At 41.4% G+C, this 25731-nt stretch overlaps 1 protein-coding gene across 1 annotated transcript; it reads left to right on the plus strand.

The window, feature by feature from the left end:
- The first annotated feature begins 648 nt into the window (after nucleotides 1-648).
- On the plus strand, nucleotides 649-25313 carry CWH43 (cell wall biogenesis 43 C-terminal homolog). Its single transcript, XM_033160545.1, has 16 exons — nucleotides 649-724; nucleotides 4464-4655; nucleotides 7384-7504; nucleotides 7687-7841; nucleotides 10429-10630; nucleotides 12078-12166; nucleotides 13232-13486; nucleotides 14100-14225; nucleotides 16245-16324; nucleotides 17180-17285; nucleotides 19137-19272; nucleotides 20143-20292; nucleotides 20434-20578; nucleotides 21504-21565; nucleotides 23955-24110; nucleotides 24986-25313. Exons 1-16 carry the CDS (start codon nucleotides 682-684, stop codon nucleotides 25071-25073), a joined length of 2106 nt encoding a protein of 701 aa, XP_033016436.1. The 5' UTR covers nucleotides 649-681; the 3' UTR covers nucleotides 25074-25313.
- Nucleotides 25314-25731: the final 418 nt, after the last annotated feature.

Below are 25731 nucleotides of genomic sequence, written 5' to 3' on the forward strand. Positions count from 1 at the left end.
TAAGCTGAGACCATGGATTTCCATGTTTGGTACAGTTTAATCAAACTTTTACTAAATCCAAGATTGATGGGTGATTTGCACCCATAGACTCTGGCCCCTAAAACTTACAACAATGCTTTAGTTGTTTACTTTTTGGAGGGACTGAGCTTTCCGTTTCTCATAGAAACAATGCCAAGTCGGCTTGTTGTAGGAAAAGAGAGAGGGAAGATTCCATTGCCTGACAAACAAGCTGAGAAATAAAAAACAAACTCTCACCCCTGCAATGTAATAAAATAATATGAATGAGGTTATACATGGGCGGGGCCTACATGAGAATAAAGCAAATTGGCAGTTTGTCTCAAAGGAATCGGCAGTAAAAAATGCAGAAGGTGTATAGCTCCATTCATGTTCCTAGTTCTAAAGTGTGCCAAATGTGGCAGCTGCTTAGCATTCACAGGGAATCTTAGCATCTCCTTTCTTTGACACTAGATGTTGCTGTTGGGCTCAGGTGCTTTTGGGTCCGTCCCACAAGAAGCAGTTTTACAACAGGTGTGGATTGGCTAGGGCAGGTCTTGCTCTCTAGCTCTGACATTAGCCCCCCCATAAAAACTTAAATCCATCTTGAGGAAAGTATTTTCTCAGTTGCCCGGGATAGTATAACAAGTTGCGTACATCGAAGGAAGAGAAATATATAGTGAAGGAATGGCTTTTCTTTGGAAAGAAATCCTGATGGAAACATTCCTGGGTACGTAATATTTCCAGCCTATGTTGAATACTTAAAAGCTCCGAGATAATAATTGTAAGTGGCTTTTTAATTCACTGTTGTTTTAAAAGCATCTCTTAGTTCGATTTGACACCCCTCCTGGTTGATTTCAGAGTTTAAAAGTGTTGCTATACTGACAAATTGCTCTGCGGGGGGGGGGGGGGTTTAAGGGAATATTTCTAGAGCAAATATCCTAAGTTCCAGGTTAGGGAAAAAACCACATCTCCTTTGATTAATATTTTTACTCTAAATTGCTAATGAATAAGAATTTGAGAATTGGCTCTCCAGGAAAGTGGTGGTATGGTTGCTGCTGGATGAATGATTTCTTGTTTTGCATAATTGAAAATTTACCTGTAAGACTGGAACCTCTAACTAGTGTTTGTGTATTGCAGGGGGTGAAGGTTAGAAAAGAATAGCAGTGTAAATTTGGAGACAAGGTCAGTCTCACAATTACACATAATGGCTCACGGCTTACCCAAACTTACTTTGCCTTCGCTCTTTCTAAGCATTGTATGTGATTAAAAGCTCTGTGTTTGAGAGTACCTCCCCTTTTTTTGCTCCAGAACTTGCCCCATGAAATCCCACTCTTTAAAGCTGAATCGGAGCACATCCGGAAAACGTTGATTTGCCATTTGCTCAGATTCAGCTTTAAAGAGCAGTTATTCATGGAGAAAGCTCAGGGCAAAGAAACCAAAAAGACAAAACCCACTCAGATATGGAGCATTTAAATGCAGACCTCTGCCTGGAAAGAGCAGGACAAAGGGTAAGCGTGATGAGCCCTTAGACTCAACTGTTTAAACCCAGATCTGTCCCAATCACATAATAAGTGAGCACAATTTTAAAAGCAAAAAGTATATGTGGGTGAGGGATAAATTAACTTCATGGCTTATATTCCTGGATAACTCTCCCTCCACTAGGCTCACATGATATTATTGGAGACCATATGAGGATAGTCCATTTGAAACCCACCACCTAAATGCTCTTTTATTGCCTTGGAAAAATGTTGCAGCACACACCTACAGAAATAATGTCTCGAAGGGCCCTATTTTTCTATATTACCTGGGAACACCTGAGAGTTTTCAGCTGAGTTAACTAAACAGGCAGCATCCATGAGCCACAATTGTTCTTTGGGATAGAATGCAGGATTTGTGATTGTGCTACCTGCTTTCAGGCTCTTACTGCTTCCAGTATGGTCTGCCTGAATACTTGCAAATGAAATAGCTATTACAAAGCACACACATCTCCAGTGCTCGTCATACAAAATAAAGCAAAACCTAGAATGTTGCCCTTTTACTTCTCAGGAAGCGTGGTAGCACTTACATATCTAGCACTATATTTGTTCTGTTCCTTTCATGTAACTCCCAGGGATACATTTATTTCTCAGTTCATAGCATGATCTGCTCTTGAGAATGATCAAGGTTAGATTGTCTTCCTATCATTATGGAGCGGCTTTGTTTGCCTGGGCACAACCAAAGATTTTTTTTTTCATGTTGAGTGTTGTGAACTGTAATGGTGAATTATACTGCAATCCTATACACAATTACCTGGGAGTAGGTCCCAATGAACTCGATGGGATCGGGATAGGTGTATCTGTTAATTTCAGTTTTTCACAGTATCTTATTTTTCCAATATTAATTGCAGCTCTCCATGTCTGTCTGTTTGTTGTTGTTTTTTTAGTCCTAATGAAAATTCATCCGCATCCTTGTGCAAATTTCTCCTAATACAGTGGTACCTTGGTTCTCAAATGGCTTGGCTCCCAAACAAATTGGCTCCAGAACGCTGCAAGCCTGTAAGTGTGTGTTCTGGTTTGCAAACATTTTTTAGAAGCCAAACGTCTGACGCGGCTTCTGCTTGACTGCAGGAAGCTCCTGCAGCCAACCGGAAGATGCACCTTAGTTTCCAAACAGTTTGGGGAGTTGAATGAACTCCCAGAATGGATTAAGTTCGAGAACCAAGGTACCACCGTACAGACATTTTTGCAAATAATTCCCCCCGATACAGTGCATTTGTGTTGGATGCTTGTTACCTTAGATGCTCTGAGGAGTAAATCCTATTGAATTCAGGTAAATGGGATTAGGATTTTAGCCTAAAGCTTCAAATGCAGGTTTTGGATAGCGCAGTTGGTTAGAGCATGGTGCTGGTGGCTGGTTCGATCCCTGCATTACAGGGGTTTAGAATAGATTATCCTTGGGATACTTTTCCAACTCTACAATTCCAGGATTCTATGACATATAGTCACATTTCTTATGGAGAATGTGTTCTAATGGTTTTTGGGTTCCAATACAGGGACATTATCTATTGAGTGAAGGCTCGTTTTCCCTCAGTCTTGGGTGGGCATGGTTTAAAATGTCTGTCAGTGGATGCCATGATCCTTGAATGCCAATGAATGCCAGCTCCTTCAATGTCCAGCAGAAGACGGGGAGTCAAAAGAAGTCTTTCATTCCCTCTCTTCCCTGAAGTAGTTACAGTAAGCACTTGGACTACCAAAACTGTCTGCCAGGCTTAGTGTCTTCTTCTGAGTCAGGTGCCAGGACAATGCAGCTTCTGAAACCAACAGAGACTGCCTCCTTTAGCACCATGTCAAGATAATCTCCTTCAAGGACCCTCGAGGGATAGCTACTCAACTTGCACTTGTGTGTAAGATTTCAGAAACACCCAGGCAGATTTTTAAAATTACTCCTTAAGTTCAGAGCTTCAGTTTTAAAAATGAATATTCACCCACTTTTGAGCAATGGGTCAACAACTCGGTATCAGCAAAGCACAATAGCTTTGCATTTAATGTAGGAAATGCTGCTAGGCCCTAAGTGGGAAGGTGGTGGATATGAGCTGAAGAACATAGTTTAAGAGGGGGGTGGGTATCATGATGGTGAATCTTTCCCCCACAATGAATGTCTACCATGGTCCTTTTGAAATAGCCAAGGGTCGTCCGTCAGCGGACTGCTGCTGTCACCCATGTGCCCGCCCACCCTTATTTCAACAAACGGTATCACAATAAACTTTTAACGCAAAGAAAAGTGATTGATTTATTATTTCTGTCACTGATTAACTCAGATAGAATAGAGACCGGAGAAACTCTCCCACTGCTACAAAAGACCAATACACCACCAGCAGAAAGGAAATAATAGGTTTGTAATTTAATGTAGCTTTCAGGTTTGGTACCCAAATAGTATTGTTGCATGCCACCCCAATATCCAAGCGGTGGAAGATTCCAGGGGTTCCAGGCACTTACCCAGGGTTTGTGTTTCCTTTGGGAATGAGGCACGATGGAGACTGTGCTGTCTGTATGATATATGGTTTATTTACACATATATACAACCCAAACCTACGATGGAGGGGTTCACAGCATTAACGTCCAAAAAGGATCTTGTTTCTCCCCTAGCCACAACCTTGGATTCAGGCAGAAATCAGCCACGACTCTCTCCAGCTTGCTGCTTTTTTTCTAAATCACATCATTAACAACTCTAATCTTAACCCTGCTTCATCCTTCTAATTTACTATGAGCTGGTGGAGGGGGCTCACCCATTTCTCGTCTCGCAAATAACCCCTTTCCTTTGTTTCCCTTAATGGCTCATCGCCCAGGCTATCACCTCAACACAGGAAGCTAACCTGGTTTATATTTTAACATTTGCTGGATCCAGGGTTAGAAGGCTCCCCCACAAACTCAGAACAGTATTTAGAAAATCAGATAAATTTCATTCTGCAATTTTCTCCTTTCTTTCAGGTTATGCTTCCTGGTCTCTTTATCATGCCCTTCCACCAATGATCTATTTTTTTCCTTTACAAACATTGGAACTTACTGGCTTAGAGGTTTTTGCTCTTGCTTTCCTCTCTCCGATGTTTCTGATGATTGGTCCACTTTGGAGGTTGGCCAACAAGAAGCACATTCTAGCCTTGCTAAGGCTGAGCATGATTGGTAAGTCCACTTTCGTAATTCTAAACTGTCTGAGAAAAGCTCGGCAACAACAAGGTGTCAGGCCGAACGTTTCAAACCATATTAGCATATAATAATAATAATAATAATAATAATAATAATAATAATAATAATAATAACAATAATTTATTTATACCCCCGCCCATCTGGCTGGGTTTCCCCAGCCACTCTGGGCGGCTTCCAACAGAATGTTAAAATACAATAATTTATTAGACATTAAAAGCTTCCCTAAACAGGGCTGCTTTCAGGTGCCTTCTAAAAGTCTGGTAGTTGTTTTTCTCTTTGACATCTGGTGGGAGGGTGTTCCACAGGGCAGGTGCCACTACCGAGAAGACCAATTTACATGGCAAGATGGGCAATTCTTTCATATAGACATCCAAATTCACAGTTTATGTCTTTCAAGGTGGATTAGCTGAATTCCTGGAAGTAAAGCTATCTATGACTACTGTACATTCGCAGTCTTAACCAGGGTTAAGGCAATAAACCATGGTTAGTGCTAACCATGGATACTGCAAGAGGGGAAAGTTGCACCCACGCCCTGCTAAGAGGCTTCCAAAAGTTTCTGGCTGCACAGGCGGATTCAGGGAAGTACAACCGGTTCAGTCACACTGGGTGTGGAGCATTGGGGGCACCCCAGGGAGTGCTGCAACTATGATGTAGAATGGAAGCCCTCTAAATTTTGGTGTCACACAGGGCACCGCTGAAATTTGAGAACCAAGGTCTGCCGCCGCTGCTGGCTGGTTGCTGGACTAGATGAGCCACTGGCCTCATTCTGCAGACTTTCCTTAGGTTCTTCGTCAGCCACTATTTCCACCACTAAAACACAGCTGAGATCTGAGTGGTTGCAAGCATTATGCCAAGGAAAGAACTGCAGAAAGTGCAGGAAAGAGAATAGAGACAGTTAAAATTCAGCACATTCACTAAGGCATTCCACGGCTACCGGTAGGACTACATTCAGGTATCAGGGTTTATCCTACTTTCAAGTTTCAGGGTGTGGGCCTGCGGAATAAATCTTACTGACAAACATAGGACCAGGACAGTGTATCTATTGACTTAATACCTTTCTATTCTGCCTCCCCATCATAAAGCTGTAATTGCTTGGTTTGGAATACAAATCATTCTCAGCTATGTTAAGAATGGAGTGCCATTTCATCTAAAGATTCTCCTTAAACCTGGAACGTAATATTAGATTATGCAAATATAGTATCGGTGTTCACATAGCTAGTTTCTTTTAGGCATATGAACAAAAGTCAATTCATATGAACTTTTAATATCCTGGCGAAACACTAATTCTTTTCTGTGTTCAGATCATCTGACCAGTTGGGCCAACTCAAATTACTCTTTCTAGCAAAAAATAAAAACGTCATTGTTCTTCTTCTAAGCAAGTGTCTCCCAACTTACACAGGGGTTACATTCCCGGGTACTATGTGTATACGTGAAATCACATATAGTGGGGAACACCATGTAAAAAGCCTATAAACACTATCTAAACCTCTGGAAACCCTTTGAAAAAACCAGCAGTCCTTACCAGACTGGCACGAATGGTCACAATGGTGGCTTTCAGTCTTCTTCATCCCTGGAGGATGATGTGGAAACAACAACAAGAAGGGTAGACCTGTACCCCAAAGTGCCTGGCTGTGATTCAGAGGTAGACAGGACACTGAAGGAGTGGCAGACCTACATTTCGGGGGCCCTGAAGCTAAAACTGTCATGCCCCCCCTTCACAACCAGCAACAAGGTCTGGGTAACCACTTTTATCTTCTGCAATGGGGTTGTTCCACGACAGATCAACTACTATCTCTCAAACTTTGGGGTGGTTGAAATATATACAACAAAACATTAATCAATTTGTGTCGGGCGACTCATAAGGGATCTCCTAGAGTAGACCCAACATTTTTAAGCAATGTGAATTAAAGTCGCTTCTGGGGCCCCTCCAGTATTAGGAGTCCTGAAGTTTAAGCTTCATCAGTTTCATAGTAGATCCGCTCCTGCCCTGAAGTGTTTGGCTGTGGGTCAGATTCACTTGCTGATGGTGCTCATGCCATTTTTGCAGTTTTCCTCCTCTTTTCAGGCTGTTTTTTGTTTGCCCCTTTCACACCTTTTTGCAATTTAAATTGTTTTACAGTATTTAATTATTTCCCGGCACTGTGCATAAGTGGGGAGACACCTGTATCTAAAATTATCTTATCTTCTTTAATAGGAATATGCACATAACACCTGCACACTGAGAAACTTTGTTCTTTCCTAGTTGGTTCTGAATTGAGTCAAGAGAAATTTGCTAACTGCTCATTTAGGAATTTGCCCTCTCCCAGATCCGCTAGTTTTCTACATGCAAGGATTTTTATTTAAATAATAATAATTAATATAGGAACTCTAATGCATGAGTTTGCTGAACATGGCCCTCAGCGCTTAGAGAATAGGACACTGAACAGGTCTTTATTCAGTAACAACACAGTAACAACTGGATTCTGTGGGGTTTACTGCTTTTGAGAAAGCATGCAAAGGATCAGGCAATAAAATTATTAAGAGGGGAGGAAATTACATTTATTTGTTTAGGGCATTATCTAAGAACCTCTAAGTTCACTGATTTCAAAGGAGGAGACAGTCGCATACTTTACCCTCCCATTGGAACAAATGGGTGTTAACAGTGCTCAACTGTAGCTATATTATAATTTTTTATTATAATTTTTTAATGTGTTTCTCTTTACAGGGAGCATTATTTCATACCAAGCTCCAAATGCCTTCCTTCGACTCTTGATCTTGGCCATGGGTGTTTCTTCATCGTTGGTAGTTCAAACAGTAACATGGTGGTCTGGCAGTTCTTTACAAAGGTATTGTGAAAGAGGGCCCAAATCGTGCATTATAAGTAGCAAACTATCTTCTTTGACAGTAGTCGAAAACCGTGAAAAAGCTTTAATCTTAAAGCAGATTTATACTTAATACTACAACTATTTTAGCTTATTTGTTTGTGCATTCCTTAAAAAAAACATGTTTAAATGTTCTGCTTTTACAGATACTGCAGAATCTGGGGGTTTATACTAGGAAAAATTCTTCTTCTCGTTCTTCGGATTTGCTATACATCATTAAACCCAGTATGGAACTGTACAACTGCCAATGTTACTATAACTGTCCTAGGCTTCATAGCAGCACTTGAGCGGACATATACAGGTGATAATTCAAAACGAAGCCATTCCTTTCTTTGTATATCCTCAGCAGAATTTTGGGGGTGGTATGTGTGGAAAAATAAGACCATAAATATGAGCTACGACTGAGTGAATGGGTGAATGGTAATCCTAATTTATCTCCCTGTTCAACCCCATCTTTAATTCCCCCTGCCTCTGCTTCATCTTCATCTCTGTTTCTCAGGACTTTTGCCTTTCTCTGCTGCCTCACAGGCACCCTAACCTCTGACTTCCTCTATTATCAGGCCTAGCATGAGGCGGAAGCACCCTCAAGCAATTGCTGGGGACTCAGTGCCCCTGAAGGGATCATTCCTAATTCCTGCCTTGATCCCTCCCATCACCATCACTCCTTCTTTCTTCTTTGGCGATTCCTCGTAGCTGAGTAAGATTGTCTTCCATGAGCACGATCTTAAGAGTGAGTCCGTAAATGACCGTGGAGGCCAATTCTGGATCCACACGTCCTTCCACAGTGGGGACATAGGTTTCCAGGTGGGAGTTGATCATGATGAGGGTTTGCCAAATGTGCCTTCCTCTTAGCACGTTTCTCCCTTTTGTCCTGAATTCGAGTGTCTTCAAATCCCATGACAGCTTTGGTAAAGGCTGTTCTCCAATTGGAGCGCTCGCAGGCCAGTGTTTCCCAGTTGTCAGTGTATATACTATTAGAATTGCCATTAGAGAATCTTCAAACCTCTTTTGTTGACCACCAACATTACGCTTTCCATTTTTAAGTTTGGAATAGAGTAGTTGCTTTGGAAGATGATAATCAGGCATCCACACATGACCAGTCCAGTGAAGTTGATGTTGAAGAATCATTGCTTTGACACTGGGGATCTTTGCTCCTTCCAGTACACTGGCATTAGTTCGCTGGTCTTCCCAAGTGGTGTGTAAAAATTTTCAGAGACACCGTTGATGGAATCTTTCAAGGAGTTGGAGATGGCATTTATAAGTGGTCCATGTTTCACAAGCATGCAGTACGGTTGGTAGTACAATACCTTTGTAAACAAGCATTTTGGTTTTTCACCATCACTCCAGGGCATTGTGGGAAATTAAAACAGCCATCACTAGTGAGAGTTTGGAGTCCGACAGTGCTCAATAGACTGCTGCTGCCTGGTATACTGATCAGAAAAGGGCTCGTCAGTGAACACTTGGCTGAGGGACTCCCACATATAACAAGATGGACCTGATTCTCATTGAACCATACCTGGTCCCTAGAGCTATGTTAGTGAGATGCCCACTAAATACAGAGAATGTGTGTGGAACCGCAAGGACAAGATGTTCCTCTGCTCCAAACAAGGTCTTCCTTTCCCCCTGTGCTGTCGTTCAGTTCTGTTTCTAGAGAGTAGCTCTGCTGATTCTCTATGTGCATCCTAAGTCTTGACTCTTTTGATTCCAGACCTGTTAAACATGGCAGTCTTTGTGGCGCGGACCTATTATTGATACCTGATTAACTCACCCTGTCGAAGAAAGTGATTAGGTTCTCATATCTGTGTAACACCATAACCTCTGGCAAAGGGCAGGCACCATAAGCAAGAACCCAGTCACATGTAGTGTATACAAGCATGAGTAGCCATTGGCACATGAGGTTTAGCATAACTGAATCCAGTGGTGTGCAGTCAGTGGACTAAGGGGGACTAGGCTAGCCCCTTAAATGTTTCCGGTAAATTAGAATATTAAAGTGTTAAAGACTGGTGCCTCCTTGCACACGGCATTGGGACATCTCAATGTTGCACACATTATGCCCCCCCCCCCCGTTGCTCTCACAAGCTGGTGCCTCTGGCCCTAACTGTTACTCTACGGAAAAATTCACCGCACAACACTGACTGAATCGCACAGAATTGTGCAACACATAAGAAGTTTGAAAGGCTATGAGCAAGGACTACTAGTGTTGTATTTTAAAGATATGCTGGCTATTATGCTAATACAATTGTATGGCCAGGATCCAAAGAGCTATGAGTTGTCTTTTCCAGCTTCCCTTCCTTGGTAGTCCACAGCACCTCCCCCCAAAAGTTGCTATTTATGGTTACGGGACCTTCAGAGTAGACTGCAATGCACTGTGGGATGAGAGGAAATCAACTAGCTCACTGTGCATGTGCATAAGTATTTTGCGTTTATGTATGGGGTTCTTTGGATCCTGAACTATGCTATGGGCCCAGTAGAAACTCTCTTAGAATATGATCCTTCCTGGACATTCTAGTCAAGAAGTAAGGTCCATTAAAATAAATGGCTATGGATCATGCTTCGACGAAAGTTACCTGGGAGTAAGCCTTTTAAATTCAGTAGGACTTACAGTGCAATCTTAACTGTGTCTTTTGTGTTATGTGTGAAAATCTTCTTAGAAATTGCTGAACACTTATGACTTCGTACACTTGGGTGGAATCTAAACACATATTAAAAAACCACTGTGAAAATGCTTTTAAAAAGTTTTGAAAAATAGATTGAATTTTGCATAGCTCGTTCTCGCCATCTAGTCTCGCATTTGTATATTGCACTTTACAACACTTTTAAAACATTTTATTTGCAGCTGTGTAACTGAGTCCTTGATTTGCTGAATCGATGTTTTCCACTTTTTTAAGGTACTAAAAACCAAAAACAAGAAGCAAACAAGATTGGAAACTCAGCAAAGGAAACCATTCGTGGTTCTAACTGGTTTTTGTCAGGGACAGCTTTTGGCAGCCTAATGTTCCTCACCTTCTGGATCTTTGGAGAGGTCTCTCTAGTTTCTAGATGGGCAGTGAGTGGACACCCACAACCTGGGCCAGATCCTAATCCACATGGGTAAAGTGTGTGCTCTCCTAGTATTTTATTAAGCAAGTTAAAAATATCAAATCCCAAACAGGTGGAGCTTGGAGGGCATGAAATCCTGGTAACAACAAGCAACCCTGGACAGTAATCCCTACATATAAACTAGTATTGGCTTTAATGACACACATGTGCTTCATCTCCTTGGGACTAAAGAGATGCATGATACAATTGGGAGGGGTGGGGCTTAGTTCTCATTTAGGGTGAAGGATGGCAAGTGAATTATTACCATCATTGTGTTATTTAAATTTTTACTGCCTGAAGGTATCAGGTTACAAGGTTGATAAAACCACTTCCATGTTTTGTCTTTCATATTTGGAATAGTTATCAGCTCACATTCCTTGATAGTGAAGCTATTGGGGTTTTTAGGTAGTATGTAGCACAACACAAAACATGTTTAGTTAGAGGCAAGTCCCTACAAATTCAATGAGACTATTTAACACCGGTCCTGAAAGACCTGCATTGGCTCCCAGTACATTTCTGAGTACAATTCAAAGTGTTGGTGTTGACCTTTAAAGCCCTAAACGGCCTCGGCCCAGTATACCTGAGGGAGCATCTCCACCCCCCCCCTTGTTCAGCCCAGACACTGAAGTCCAGTGCTGAGGGCCTTCTGGTGGTTCCCTCACTGCGAGAAGTAAGGTTACAGGGAACCAGGCAGAGGGCCCTATCGGTAGTGGTGCCCACCTTGTGGAGCACCCTCCCATCAAGGAAATAAACAACTATCTGACTTTTAGAAGACATCTGAAGGCAGCCCTGTTTAGGGAAGTTTTTAATGTTTGATGTTTTATTGTGTCTTTAATATTCTGTTGGGAGCCACCCAGAGTGGCAGGGGAAATCCAGCCAGATGGGTGGGGTATAAATAATAAAATATTATTATTGATTACTACTACTACTACTAACACAGCCTTCGTAAGAGCATCTGTGTGTCTCAGGAGCCCTATTAAGACAACAGAAAATTGTGCAGGCTGGATATGCGTAATTGGAAAATAGGATTATATCCACTCCACTGGTTGCAGTTAAAAATCAATGTGCATATTGAATGCAGTAGATCTGCCATTTCCCATCCTCAACCACAAATCCACAGACATGCCATGGACCACCTGGGTGAAGCTTGTAGACCGCTGGTAACATAAATGGTCTGCAGCCTAGCATACAGTTGAAAGAGGGGGCAAAATCTCAGACACAGCTGTCAAATTGCACCTCCTTCCGGCTCCACCCTTGCTATAAAGTCGGGCACTACTTGGTACAATAAAACTGACTGTAACTGGCTGGGAAATATTTAGCTACTCTAACAACTTGCTTGTCCAAATCCTCTTCAGGTTCAGGCCAGAGGAAAACAAAGGAATTAAGTTTAGCTTGTGCCTTCTCTTTGAGTTGTTTCTTTCGAAAAATGCAGTAATTCTCTGTTGTCTCTTTTTTACAGAGGCGCTGTTCTCTTAGGACTGGCTCATGGACTAATGCTGTCTTTCTGGCCTTGGTCTACCTGCGCCCTGTGTGGTTGGTGCCTTATAGGTAAGAATAAATGTTCTGCAGTCCCTAAGCCTCTTAAAGACATTTCATTAGTAGGAATGGGGAAAGGAGACATACGTTCTTCATTTGCTGAACTGTATAGACTTGGGGATCTCACCCATGGTGAAATTCACAACGTGAGTTCATCTGAGAGTCATTTTTAGGTGATATATGAATGAGTTAGTCATGGAATAGTTCTTTCATTTTGATGTTGATACTCCACAGTAAGTGGTTTAAGGATCTACGCAATTACTTCTCCATCCAGGGAGCTTTCATATACTGTCTTATACAGCAGGCGGCAAGAAGTATGTATATGTTTTTAGCTCATGGTTGGAGGAACAGAAACAACATTTATCAGGTTAGGTGTCAGAACTCAAGCTTGCTTGGAAACTCTAATCCATAATCACTTTACCATACTTGGGTAAAATGATAGTGTCCAGGCATTCCTGGGTGAAACCTTAATCCTCATCAATCCAATTTCTATACTGAGATCATCTTAGTTAGTCATCACAGTGGTTACTGTTCATCTTGGACAATTCCACCTTCCTATCTCTTCCTGACTTCTTAGCAATTTTTCAGCACAGTGTATTTATTGCCAAATGCTGGGTTAGCTGCTTCAGAATCTCTTTGGGTTCCAAGAGATGGCAATCCAACAGAAAGTATTTAAATAACTGGAGAACTATCAGACTGGTTTGAGGACATTATTAGTCTTGGGAACCCTTTATTGTTTACTCTGATCCCAGTTATACTAAGGTCTGTGATTGTTTTTATTCATGGGGATATTTTATTATAATAAAGGGGATATTGCTACTGCATTATATTTATTAAAGGGTTGTTTCCATGGGATTCTATAGTGCCATATTTATCATTGTGTGTTGTAGCCAACACTAGTTCTAGTCAGAGCAGAACCATCAAAATTAATAGACATGACTAGCTTATGTTCTAGAGTACTAGACCTACTCTGAGTAGAACCTACAACCAAATAACAGTGGTGGCATATTGATCAGAATGACAATACATAGCAATGTTTCATGACTTTGGCATCATTTTTTGTCCGTTTTTTAATAGGTGCAGCAGGAGCAGCTGGTCTGCTTGGCTTACGAACGTGGTATGCAGCCATTGCTGGCGACCTCCTAGCTGTCTTTACAATGTGCGTGTGGCCTCGCATGACCGGATGCTTCGTTAGCTGTTTACATCCTGGGAAAGTCATGAGTACAGCCATGCTTGTATTTGTGCTAGACACATTCTTCTGTGTGTGGTGCACAGCTTATAAATTTGTGCCCGGTGGAATCTATGCTAGAGAAAGCTCTCATATTCTTTTGGGTATGTTTGCCCTTCTTAGCCAAGAGAAGTCATCAAATTTACTTGGTTTTGGTATATAAGGACTGTAAAATGCAAAATCGAGAATGGTTTCACAGTTCTTTCTGTATTTTGACAAAGTTGCAGCGTGGAGTGCCCCTGTTCAGCATACTCCATTGCATTGCATTCTCCCTCTGTCCCTGGTTTTCTGCCCCCTCCCCAACAAAAAATATTCAGCATTCCATGACCACTGAGCATGCTCATTCCTCATTTGACTGTTTTCTGATCCCCCCCACCAAGTTTGAAGTTCCTCCAAAGCCTGCTGATATCTTCCCTCCCCTTCCTGCCTCTCTGTGTGTGTAGTAGTGTCATTTTGGCTATGAAAGCAAAGTTGGGACCAGCCAATGGGGACATTAGATTTGATGCTGGCTGTTCCAAATGCCCAACTTGTCCTGTTTATTGTGTTGGCTTAATGCATAAGCGATTAATTAGGGATCAGCTTTGCAAATTGCTGAACTCTTCACCTTCTATGTACTTACAAGATAGCTGACTGACAATATCATATTGGAGTGTTCTTGTGCAAGTTTCCCTTCCCGCTGGTCATAAACCCCCCAAATCTGTTATATTTTGATTACAGGGTTCACCATGCTGTTTATTGTCATGGGCACACTAGTTGAATGCAGGAAGGATCTTCACTCTCTGTTTAGGGTAAAAAGTAGTGATAAACCGTTCTTCTATGAAAGTGAAAAATACATCAAATTATGTAAGTATAACTTAGCTTCATTTCTCAAAAACAAATTGCCAGGTAGATTTACAGGTCATTAAATGTACCAGGCTAGAAGGTTTGTTTGGGTGCCTCAGGCATAAACAAAGTGTTAGGCCACATCCGAGTTTAGATAATGCACTCAAGAATCCTGTCTAAAGAGTCATCTGTAACAACTGAATTATTGCCAAATTAGTGTCTTTGCAACATCACTGTATTGCTGAACATTGTTCATCAGTCTAAGAGTTCAGTGGATATGTTTGCAAGTTCTGACATACCACTTATCTGTGAGAGGAAACATACGTTCACCAAATGTATCCATTATCAGGAGGACTAAAACTGCTAAGTTGGTCCAAAGGAGAACTAGGCTATGTCCATCCAAGGATGTTATCTTGCACAACAGGAAGCTCAGATGCAATTTTTAAGTGTGTGCGTTGGTACAAGGGTGTCCACAGATGAGGGATTTAAATATTCTATCTCTAATTCCTAAACCATTGTTTCCCATCCACATTAGTTGGCAGTCCAGGATGGGCTGTTTTCACCTGGTGTGTGCATGTCTCCATTTAACGTTTTCTCCAAACTGGACATGCATAACCAATGCACACACTCAAAAAAAAAAAAAAAAAAAAGACCCTGGGAAATGGGCAAGAGCAAATGTTGTCAGCATATTTCACAAATGATAAAAAGAAGGACTGTGAATTGAGGTAGGGACTAGACACACAAATTAATAACATGCCTCTTTGCAGATTTCCATAGGTCATCTAGATCTGTCACAGGTTCCTTGTTTGTTTGTTTTTTTGCTTCTTTCGAAAACACAAATTGGTCTTCAGTGACCTCCAAGACAAACCATTGTGCCCGGTTGACCTTATTGTGATTCAGAGAAGTGGGTTGAGCATAGGGCTGCCATACACCCAGATTTTCTAGGAAAGCTCAACAACTTTCAGAATGCCATAGTTTTTACTTTTTGAAATATGGCAAGTCTGGTCACCTGGCATTGCAGGACAACAGAGGCTCCACTGGGGCCCCAGCAAGGAAATCATGGCCTCAGTGTCCTTTCAGTGCCCCTTCCTGAAATGTGGTGTGGGCGTAAGCCCCCTCCGCCTATCAGGAACCAGATCCCGGCCTGCATCCTGCTTTGTCGAATGGGGATACAGGCTAGGACATGGGGCAGAGGTGATAGAGCGGGAAGGCTTCCCTTGGGTCCACTCCCTGGCCATTTAAACAGCCCTCACCTAGGGGCCCTACCTGCTTTTCATTTGTCGGGTTCCCCGGCCACCCACCCTTTTTTCAAGGTGATAGTCAAGGACTTTGCTGTGGCTATGGTGGTCACCGTTTTATGGGGCCAGGTAGGAATTTGTCCACCGGGCAAATTGGCTCCAATACTGTGGTTTTGCTTACCTCGTAGCCATTGCCACAACTGGGTTGGGCATTGGGGCAATCCTTTGTCTTGGATGGAGGGGAGGCTGTAGTCCCTGCCTGCCCACCCAAACCCTGAGGTATCCCGTTAAAGGGATGCGGAGATGGGGGAGTGGTTATGTCCGTATGCCCAGGCAGGGCCAGGGTACGTGTGCCCCAAATGGCAGTCCCTGCAGGGGTTGCCCTGTTTGATGTAAGTCTTTGGAACCCCCGCCTGGATTGACCTACACGTCACTTCTGGTGGGTGGGCCGGAAGTATTTTGATTGCCCCATGCACAAGCCAAACCTCTTTCATCTGTATTCAATAAAGTTGTGGCCTGTTTTGATCCAAACCAAATTTAGTGGTCTTTTATTTATCTGGGTTGGGGGCTGGGGAGCACAACGCCTGGACCTGCAACCCTACTTGAGCATGACAATGTAAATGGTGAGTTAATGGAGAATACATAAAACTGCCTTTGTAAGAATTTGCCAGCTCAGTATAAGTTGGGCAGTATTCCTGACATGCTATTAATACTTGATTAATACTTGGTATTTGTAGATTCCCCCAAATGAATTTTTATTATGGCTCCCTTTTATTAATATACATTGTTGATTTTCTTCTAGCTCTGTGGCTGTTTGTTGGTGTAGGCCTGCTGGGATTAGGATTGCGATATAAATCTTATGAAAAAAAATTAGGACATGGGGTGAGTCATTTGCTTACTTTTAATCCATTTAAATTTGATTTTATCTGTTTATTTTATTTTGACAGATTATATACTGCTTAATTGCAACAATCCCCATGTGGTACACACACAACTCACTCAGTTCAAACTGCAAAATCAGAATGAAATATCATTTATAATGCTTACATCTTCACATGTAAACACTAGTGCAGAAACAATCTTTAAGGACGGATTCACAGTACTCACCGCATGCCGTGCTTTGATTATTTAAAAAAATGATGACATTTCAAAGTTTCTGTAGGGCTCAGCGCTTTTCGACAGAGCGTGGTCACCCATTCAGCTACAAAGTGATAGATGTACATGCAAAAGCCACAGCACTTACAACAAATCCTAGACGGGAACTAAATAAGAGTTACTGAAAATAATTTTAAATCAGATCATTCTCCTAGCCTTATACTGGATCATAATTTTGGAAGAAGTTGTTTTTACAACTCCCCCATATTTTATCCTTATGTATGATGTATACATCATTGTATACGGCGCCTTACCAGTTTTCACTAGCAAACAAGACAGGTTCCTGTTTCAAAGAGCTTGCAGGGAGGAAGACAATGGAGATACAGGAGAAATGTATGCAACTGCAGTTACATTTACTGTACTTTGACTTGGATACATCTAGGGATGAGAACTGGGATTCATTATTTCGTTTTGTCGTGTGTTCCTTCATGTTCTCTATTTGGGGGCAAATATTATGCGTATATTATACAAACCTCTGTAATCCTATCAGCCACTTTTGTATTGCTCGCACACTAGTCAAAGAACGTGGCTGTAAATGTAGCGAGATTAAACTTTTTGTTTTCCCTTCTGATTTATCTGTAGTCTCCAAAGAAAGACTTTTCAGCCCTGATTTGGCCATTCAGGTTTGGCTATGATAATGAAGGGTGGTCCAGCTTAGAGCGATCGGTCGTCCTTCTGAATCAAACAGGTACTTTCAACAAAATCATATAGCTTGTGCCAGTTACAGGTAGGTAGCCGTGTTGGTCTGCCATAGTCAAAACAAACTAAAAAAATTCCTTCCAGTAGCACCAAGAACAAACTTAGTTGGTCCCTAAGGTGCTACTGGAAGGAATTTTTTATTTTGTTTTGAATATAGCTTGTGTGTTATGCCTGTCTTGTCTTCTGTGATAGACTCTTCCACCTGTGGCAGAGGGGTATAGAACCAAGAAATCAGAGCTTTGGGCTCTAGAACGGGAGCAACCTTCAGTTCCGAGGCCAACCGCCACCTGTCACAACAAGTGTCACATATTGTCAAAGCCAGGCTAGATCAGACTATTTGCACCTCTATCTCACCAAGGCCAGCACTAGGGGTTGGAATGTCTGGGCACCAGCCAGTGGTCCCAGGTTCAGCAACCACCTTAGATTTTTATTTTTTTAATGTAGTGCTAGACACTATGAACATTGCATTTTGGGCGCTGTTACATGGCAGGTGGATACCGCGTATGTTTTTGCAAACTGCTGGTGTTGCCTGCTAGGGGAACGTGTCCAGGCCCGAGGGTGTGGGGAATGACTAATACTGCTAGCACCCACTGCTGCACAAGGGTGGGGGAACAGTGGGAGTAGTGGGGACTCAGGTTATGCTGGCCAGGGGCCCATCAGCTAGCACCGTGTTGAGAGCCCTTTGGAGCCTGGTACTAGTAGCCCTTAATCTTAGTACAGTATTGTCCACTCTGAGCGGCCCTCCAGGCAGAGGGTCTTTCCCATCGCCTGCCATCTGATCCTTTATAACTGGAATGGCGAAGCAGAAATAATGGTGCAAGTTATTTCACATTTGTTTCTGGACTGAAAGTATAGTCCATTGAGGAAGTTGAAGTGAGAGCTGCTGTTAGTGCAGCGGTGAGGAATGTGAGCTGGGAAATCAGTTTTTATCAACTCTGCTTCTTAGGCAAGTTAGCCATAAAGCAAGCAATTATCTCTCCGCACACACTGATCATCAGGGGTTGTTGTAATTATTATTTCAATAGTGCACGTGAACTGTCAGAAGTGCTATGCAAATGCTATAATTATTTTTGTTGTTAATTATGATTGCTATTATGTCATACCAATGTTGTGGGGGGGGGAGCAGAAACGTCATTCAGGTAAGCAACACAAGGAGACATAATTTTTTTCTGTTAGATATTTGTATTAGATATTGTCTTTCACAAAAAACCAGTATTGCTCCTGTGGAGTGAGAAGATGAAATCGTATTATTTTTTCCTTTGCATACTAAAGCCTTTCACCAAAAGAGTCAATGAGACAATGCAGAGATGGCAGAATCTGCTCTTGTTAGGTAAAGACCCGATGATTACCAGGGCGGTTGCCAGATTTTGTGTCCAAATTTGCAGATATAGACCTTCTTCTCAGCCCATCTAAGTTTCTCCTCAATGGAATCTCGAGCGAGCCGGGCTCAGCCTTCTGCAGCCACTATTTTAAATCTTTAACATTGTAATGCAATTAATAATTTTCTTTTAAATCTTGTTCAAAGAGTTTTATATATGTAACATCCCCGGAAAATGTTTCGTCAAAGGGATCCACTGTATTTATTTTTTATTTTTACTTTACCTCCTTTTTAAGAGCTGGTCTTTGACCGTAATAAAGAATGATGGCAGAATCAATAATATGCTTTGTTCTTTGTATTTTTACAGAAAAAAATTGAAACGGTTGATGTTATGAGATTACTACCCAGTTTCCCGCTGTTTGCTTGCCTCTCTTTTCAAACAATAAATAAATAAAGAAAGAAATACATACTGAAGGTGTGTTAATATAGCTACACTTCTCAACCCATTGTTTTGTTTCCCAGGGGCAGACTTTATTACTATTGTGGAGAGTGACGCTTCTAAGCCATTCATTGGGAACAATGATCCAACCATGTGGTTGGGAGAGAAACTTGGTTTTTACACAGATTTTGGCCCAAGTACCCGAGATCATACTTGGGGGTGAGTGAACTATATCTGATTACAGAGGTGCAATAGGTGATTAAAGACATAAGATATTTGATGCATTGTAATGAGAATGCTATTGTGCTTATATCAAGTGTGATATCAAGTTACATCATTTTTCTGGGTTTGTTTCTTTTCTTTTCTTTTTGGATGCAGATACCTGTGAATTATGGCATTTCATAACATGCCTTCATTATCCCATATCCCATAGGGGCATGTCCTCCATCCTGAACATGCCTTTAGCCAACTCTCAGTCCTCTACAGGTCTAGTTTAGATTTTGCTAAACAATAATTTAACATGACACGAAGCAGTCTCTGTGAATTCCAGGCTTGCAAGATCCCCCCCGCCCCGCCCCACCCCGTTTTCTCCTCCAGTGTGGCTAGGAGGAGATTGCAAGCTTTTGCTTCATATTTTGCTTAACCACAGCTTCTCATTTTATCCAAGCTGTGGCCTTGGTATTAAATTGGGTGAGATGTGGAAAACATGTACCTTGAATTCTCATCTATAACTTCCTAGCATGATGATATGGAAGTGAAAGAGGAACTGGTTGGCTTACATGATTTCCCCGCCATGCCATAGAACATTATCTGTTCTTGGACCTAAAGCCACAGCATCCCATAATTCTCACCCTTATCTTTTACTGAATCCTTCACAGGCTTTCAACCCTATTTAGTTATGAGATGACTACCCAGTTTCCTGAGTCAGCCTCTTTTGCCCTGTTCTCCTGTCCTGGCTCATTAAGTCTCCTACCCAGCGGTGATACCTTGGACGACTGCCTTGGGTCACTGAACTGCAGGTGCTGGTTTTAGTTTGCATTGTGTTTTGGAACTAGCTGTGTTCAATAATTTTACTTTAATGTAACACAGGATGATGGTTCTGTCAAGATACCCAGTCGTGAGGTCCAGACACCACCTTCTCCCTTCTCCTGAGGGAGAGATAGCACCAGCCATCTCCATGACTGTGAACTTCACAGGGAAACTGGTGGATTTTGTGGTTGCTCATTTTGGAAATGAAGAGTATGTATGAAAATTGCGATTCCCCCATTCTCCCTAGAAATTGCAATTTCCCTAGAAAGATGAATCGTATCTTATGATTGCAATTCTTGCCATTGCCATTTCCTTTGAATAAGAATCATATCTTATTCCCCCCCCCCCCAGAGAAGACTCAGATAGAGAGCTTCAAGCAATAGCCGTTTCTAATTTATTGAAGATGAGCTCTAACCAGGTTGTGTTTCTAGGATACATCACTTCAGCTCCTGGTTCCAGAGATTACTTACAAATAATTGAAAATGGCAACGTTAAGGTATTACATTTATGATCCTAAATCATTTTTTTAAAAAATACAAGATCGGTAGCAATACAATTTGGTGGCCTGGGTACATATTTATGGCATAATAGTAAATTAAAATGAAACTGTGCATGCATTGGTTTTAAAAAAAGATGGTCAGAATCTTAATGTGCAAAAGGCACTGTGTGGACAATTACCCAGGCTAGATAGCAGAATGCTTATCTAAAGAACAATGAAAAGAAATGCACAGTAAATGGAAGACTGAAATGAAAGCGATTAGAACAAATCATCTCCTAAACCCAGTTTCATCCACCTCATCTCCTCTCTCACCTAACCACAAACAAAATCCCTACCCTCCATAGCTGCTGTTCCATGCTCCCTTCAGCTCTCCCACTTATTTAACATTCAATACTCTAGGGACGCGGGTGGCGCTGTGGTCTAAACCCTTTTGAAGTATCACCTGATACTAGAGCCATATCATAGATTAACTTCTGTTCTGACCGCTTAAGCAATGCTCTGTCAACCAATTTCTCCAGGGACCCAATGTTCACTATCTAGGTTCCCACCACTCACTGCACCCTTGATCTCTCAGTATTCCATGTCCCTGAGTTCTTATGGTGCTATTTTTATTATTTAAGCATCTGCAAACATTGGGGTTACTAAGAGTCTGCTGATATCTCTCTCTTGTATGTGGATGCTGTGATTACAGCTAGGAAAGCATGAGCACAGGAATAGCTGCCTCAATCTTAGAATGATTTGCACAATCCCCGCAGGCTACTATTTTACAATAAAACAGTTCAATACCAGCAGTTTCTCTGGTTTTGCAAATTCTAGCTTCAGGTTGATCATCTGAAACATATAACCATAGCGACTTTGTTTGCATCTGCTGAAACTTTGTTCACGAACCATTTCCCCTTTCATTTGTTTTACTACTGCTTAGGATATCGACAGCACAGATCAAGATAGATGGTGCAGTTATATAATGTATCGTGGATTAATAAGGTACATTAAATAGATACCTTGGTTATTTGCCTACGGGCCCTCACTCTCTTCTTGTCTCATTACTCGCTGCCATTTTATGTGCTGTGCATGCATGTATCATGGCTTTGTATTTTTGTGTGACCAGTTTGAGAGGCAGGATTTGTATCATCAGACTGTAACACAGGGTGTGTTCACATTAAAAGGTAAAGGTAAAAGACCCCTGGAAGGTTAAGTCCACTCGAAGACGACTATGGGGTGCGGATCTCACCTCGCTTACCACCTTACAGAAAATGGAAGTTGTTCTCCCCTTCCAGCTGTTCGACATCAGTACAGCTTTAATTCATTTCTGTTTGTGTACACACTGGGGTGGGGGCGTTGATGGGTTGGGGATAGATCTACTCTATGCAGGGGTGTTCAAACCTTGACTAGAGATAAATTCGGAAGGTGTGAAGCTGGTTTGAGAAATGCATCAGACAGTAGTATCTTATAATAAGGTACAGAAGACACATATCTTTTGGATAGCATTGTATGAACATGCATTAAGAACACAGTACAGTCATACCTTGGTTGTTGAACACCTTGCGACTTGAACATCTTGGCTCCCGAACACCGCAAACCCAGAAGTGAGTGTTCCAGTTTGCGAATGTTCTTTGGAAGCCGAACATCTGATGCAGCTTCCACGACTTCCAATTGAGTGCAGGAAGCTCCTGCAGCCAATTGGAAGCCACGCCTTGGTTTTCAAATGTTTTCGGAAGTTGAACGGACTTCTGGAATGGATTCCGTTCGAAAACCAAGGTATGACTGTATTGGAAACACAGTGAGTGCACAGCAAATGGGAATGTCTCCATCTCTTTAACCTTTTCCTATAGAAATGAATGATTACCATTCATTTGTATTCGTTCAAAGTGGATGCAACTTTCTTAAAATGGTATTAATTTTGTTTGCAGGTCAAATTATTCCTTACTGGTGCATACTGAGCCCTCATCTGCACTTAAATTTAAAGCAGTATCATACCACTTTAAACAGTCATGGCTTCCCCCAAAGAATCCTGGGAACGGTAGTTTGTTAAGAGTGCTGAGACTTGCCAGGAGACTCCTATCCCCCCCCCCCTTGAGCTACAATTGCCAGAGTAGTTAACCATCAGCCCCTCTTCCCAGGAAACTCAGGGGATTGTAGCTCTGTGAAAGGAATGGGCGTCAGCACCCTCAACAAACTACTATTCTCATTATTATTTGGCGGGGAGGGAACCATAATCAAAAAACACAGCAACACGAAACCAAGAGCAAAATGATACGAGTTTTAAAGAGCTTTAGTATTAAGCATGATCATTCCAAGGGAAATTCCTCCTAATAATGTAACAAAATATAATGCGTGTAAATAGTCTCTACTAATCCAACATGGTAAGTATAATATTCCAGCAAAGCCGAAGTGAAGAAACTATGGGACAGTGCTCATTTTTGTTGTTGTTGTTCAGTCGCTCAGTCGTGTCCGACAGTGCTCATAATCGTATGTAAACACTGCCAACACATACTATTATGAGCACTGTCCCATAGTTTGCTTTTTATGCCACAAGATGGGGTATGTTTTTCTGTTTCACTATTCTTCCATTTCTTGCAGTTGCATTTTATGTCTTTATATTCATTATGTTATTTAGCATTTTGTTAGCATATTTTCTGCATTGTAGTGTTTATTGTTTTGCAGCCTTAAATTTATCTTATATCATCTGCTGAAGAAGTAACACCGAAACAGTGACTTTATCCGGAAACGCTGTCCGTTGGAATATTATTCACTAGTTTCTTCACTTCTGCTTCACTGGAATACTATACTTACCATGTTGGATTAGTAGAGACTATTTACAGGCATTATATTTTGTTACACTGTTAGGAGGAATTTCCCTTGGAATGTTCATGCTTAATACTAAAGCTCTTTAAAACTCATATCATTTTGCGCTTGGTCTTTTGACTTTCATTGTTGTACCATGGGGAGGGAACCATGGCTGTTTAAAGTGATGTGATACCACTTAAAAGTATAGCACAGATGGGGCCTGAGTTGTGCTTTTAGAGCAGCTAGTGCTGCAATGGGTCAGTGTGTCTGGCTGTTAACCAGACGATTTGTATTGTGATTCAAGCTCACCCAGGGACTGCTGTGGGCACGATTCCTGCATTGCAGGGGGTTGGACTAGATGGCCCTTGGGGGTCTCTTCCAACTCCACAATTCCATTATTTTATTCTATTAAAAGGTTGAGAAGCAGTTAATTAGGTGCAACTAGATACCGAAACCTGCCATTTATATTATAGGATGGCAAACAAACACAAAGGCTAGAAAATATTTGGAAATCTTGAATGAGTAAAAAATTAAAATGAATGAGATGTTTCATTTCACTGAAAAAAATTATTTGCATTTATGGCAGATTGGGCTATGCTCGAATTTCTCATGCTCGTCTGAGTGATTCTGAACTTCAAATGGCAAAATTTAGAATCCCAGATGACCCAGATAATTATATTGACAATGACAAACTCACCATTGACCCCAGTGAAGTATCGAAGGAAACACATTTTGCTACAAGGTTAGTGCATTTAAATTAAAATGTGCTGCAGCATTTTCAAGTGAGTGGCTTTGAAATTGCCATCAGTTTTGTGAACGTGAAATACGGGAATCAGTAAGTTTAGCAGCCTGCACCTATGACTTGCAGTAAAGAGATTCCTTTTTTGTAATTCTTTCTTTGAGAATCACTCTCTCAGAGAATGAATTCAGCTGGTAGGTATGGGTGGGATTGTAGCCAATATGGGGCCACTGAGAAACAAGAGTCAGCATATTTAGTTTGCCAAAGGGGTGTGTGTGTGTGTGTGTGTGTGTGTGTGTGTGTGTGTGTATATATATATATATATATATATATATATATATATATATATATATATATATATATTTAGAGACAAAAGATGACTAAGGGAGCACCTCACTCCCAAAGAGAATAGTGCATACTCAGAGTTTATGTTGGGCATAAAATACAGAAAAGTGACTTGTGCATGTGAAGAAACTGAAACTGAGTATCCTGGAAGAGAAAATGGCCGGCTAGTACAGTAGTTTGAACAAAAGTATTCAACACTGCAGCATTTTGCTGCAGGTCCCATTTGAATGATAGTTGTTCTATCATTGTGGATAGTTCATTATGTACCAAGTCTCAATGAAATCAAAGAATCATGTAGCACAACTATATGCATGTTTACTTAGAAGTAAGTCTCAGTGAATTCAGTGGGGCTTAGTTACACCAGGTATGTGTACTGAGGCAGTGAGGGAGGAAAGTAAAATTAAATAACCTAATTTCAGTTTACTTTCTACCCTGATATTACTAATTACATATTTATGCTATAAAGCTGCACAATTAGGGAAGGAGTAAGATGCTTATACCATAAATGTCTCACACATTATATTTTTGTACAGGTTTGGATGCTATCAAGATGGGCACAATTATGAGATGAACCATCGTTTTCACATGAGCACACCAAAGTACTTTAAGCAAGCTAGCTAGAAGAATGACAGACCAACAGATTAGCAAAAAGGAGGACATCCACTGCACTGTGAAAACCAATGACTTAGGACTGAGCCACATCCACACTCATGTCTCATGGACTTAAACCGAATGGATCATCCTTGCCTTGCACAAGAGAAACAAAGTAAAACATGAAATAAGCAACATGTGTAAATGTGTGTAATTCAGGCCACAGCATCCAGCTTTACACAGTATACAGGTTGGTTTGATTTGGCAGAAAATGTGTGTTGTTTTGTGTGTCTGTCTGTTCGTGTTCAGTGCCATCACTAACTACTTAATGCATTCAGAAAAGTAGAGTTTGCTTATGAAAATGGTGATTATATTGTTGTGATATTCCATTCCACCTTAAGAGCAGACGTGAGGCTGTAGCATGTCACATGTCTGTGTAATATCCCAGTGCTTCTGGGAACTTCCTTTTTGTAGTTAGTACTTTTACTTTCGCTTTTGGACATGGAAGAGATTGCACGTGTTAATCTATTTGTCCCGATGTTTGCTTAATAAAATGCTTGTAAATACCAGCCTCTGTCGTGACAATTCTGCTGTGCAGTGGACTATATAGGTGTGCCTAGCTTCCTGGAGGCTAGGTCCCTGATTTCTGCTCCAGGGATCGGAACTCGACCGGCAGTTTGGCTGGTGG

This window comes from Lacerta agilis, chromosome 9 (genome assembly GCF_009819535.1).
Source record: "Lacerta agilis isolate rLacAgi1 chromosome 9, rLacAgi1.pri, whole genome shotgun sequence".
Taxonomy (NCBI): Eukaryota; Metazoa; Chordata; class Lepidosauria; order Squamata; family Lacertidae; genus Lacerta; species Lacerta agilis.

Coding starts and splice junctions, on each gene's coding strand:
- CWH43 (XM_033160545.1), top strand. CDS start 682: ATGGCTTTTCTTTGGAAAGAAATCCTGATGGAAACATTCCTGG. Junction 4,656..7,383: donor GCTAAGGCTGAGCATGATTG/GTAAGTCCACTT, acceptor TTCTCTTTACAG/GGAGCATTATTTCATACCAA. Junction 20,293..20,433: donor GCTCATTTTGGAAATGAAGA/GTATGTATGAAA, acceptor CCCCCCCCCCAG/AGAAGACTCAGATAGAGAGC.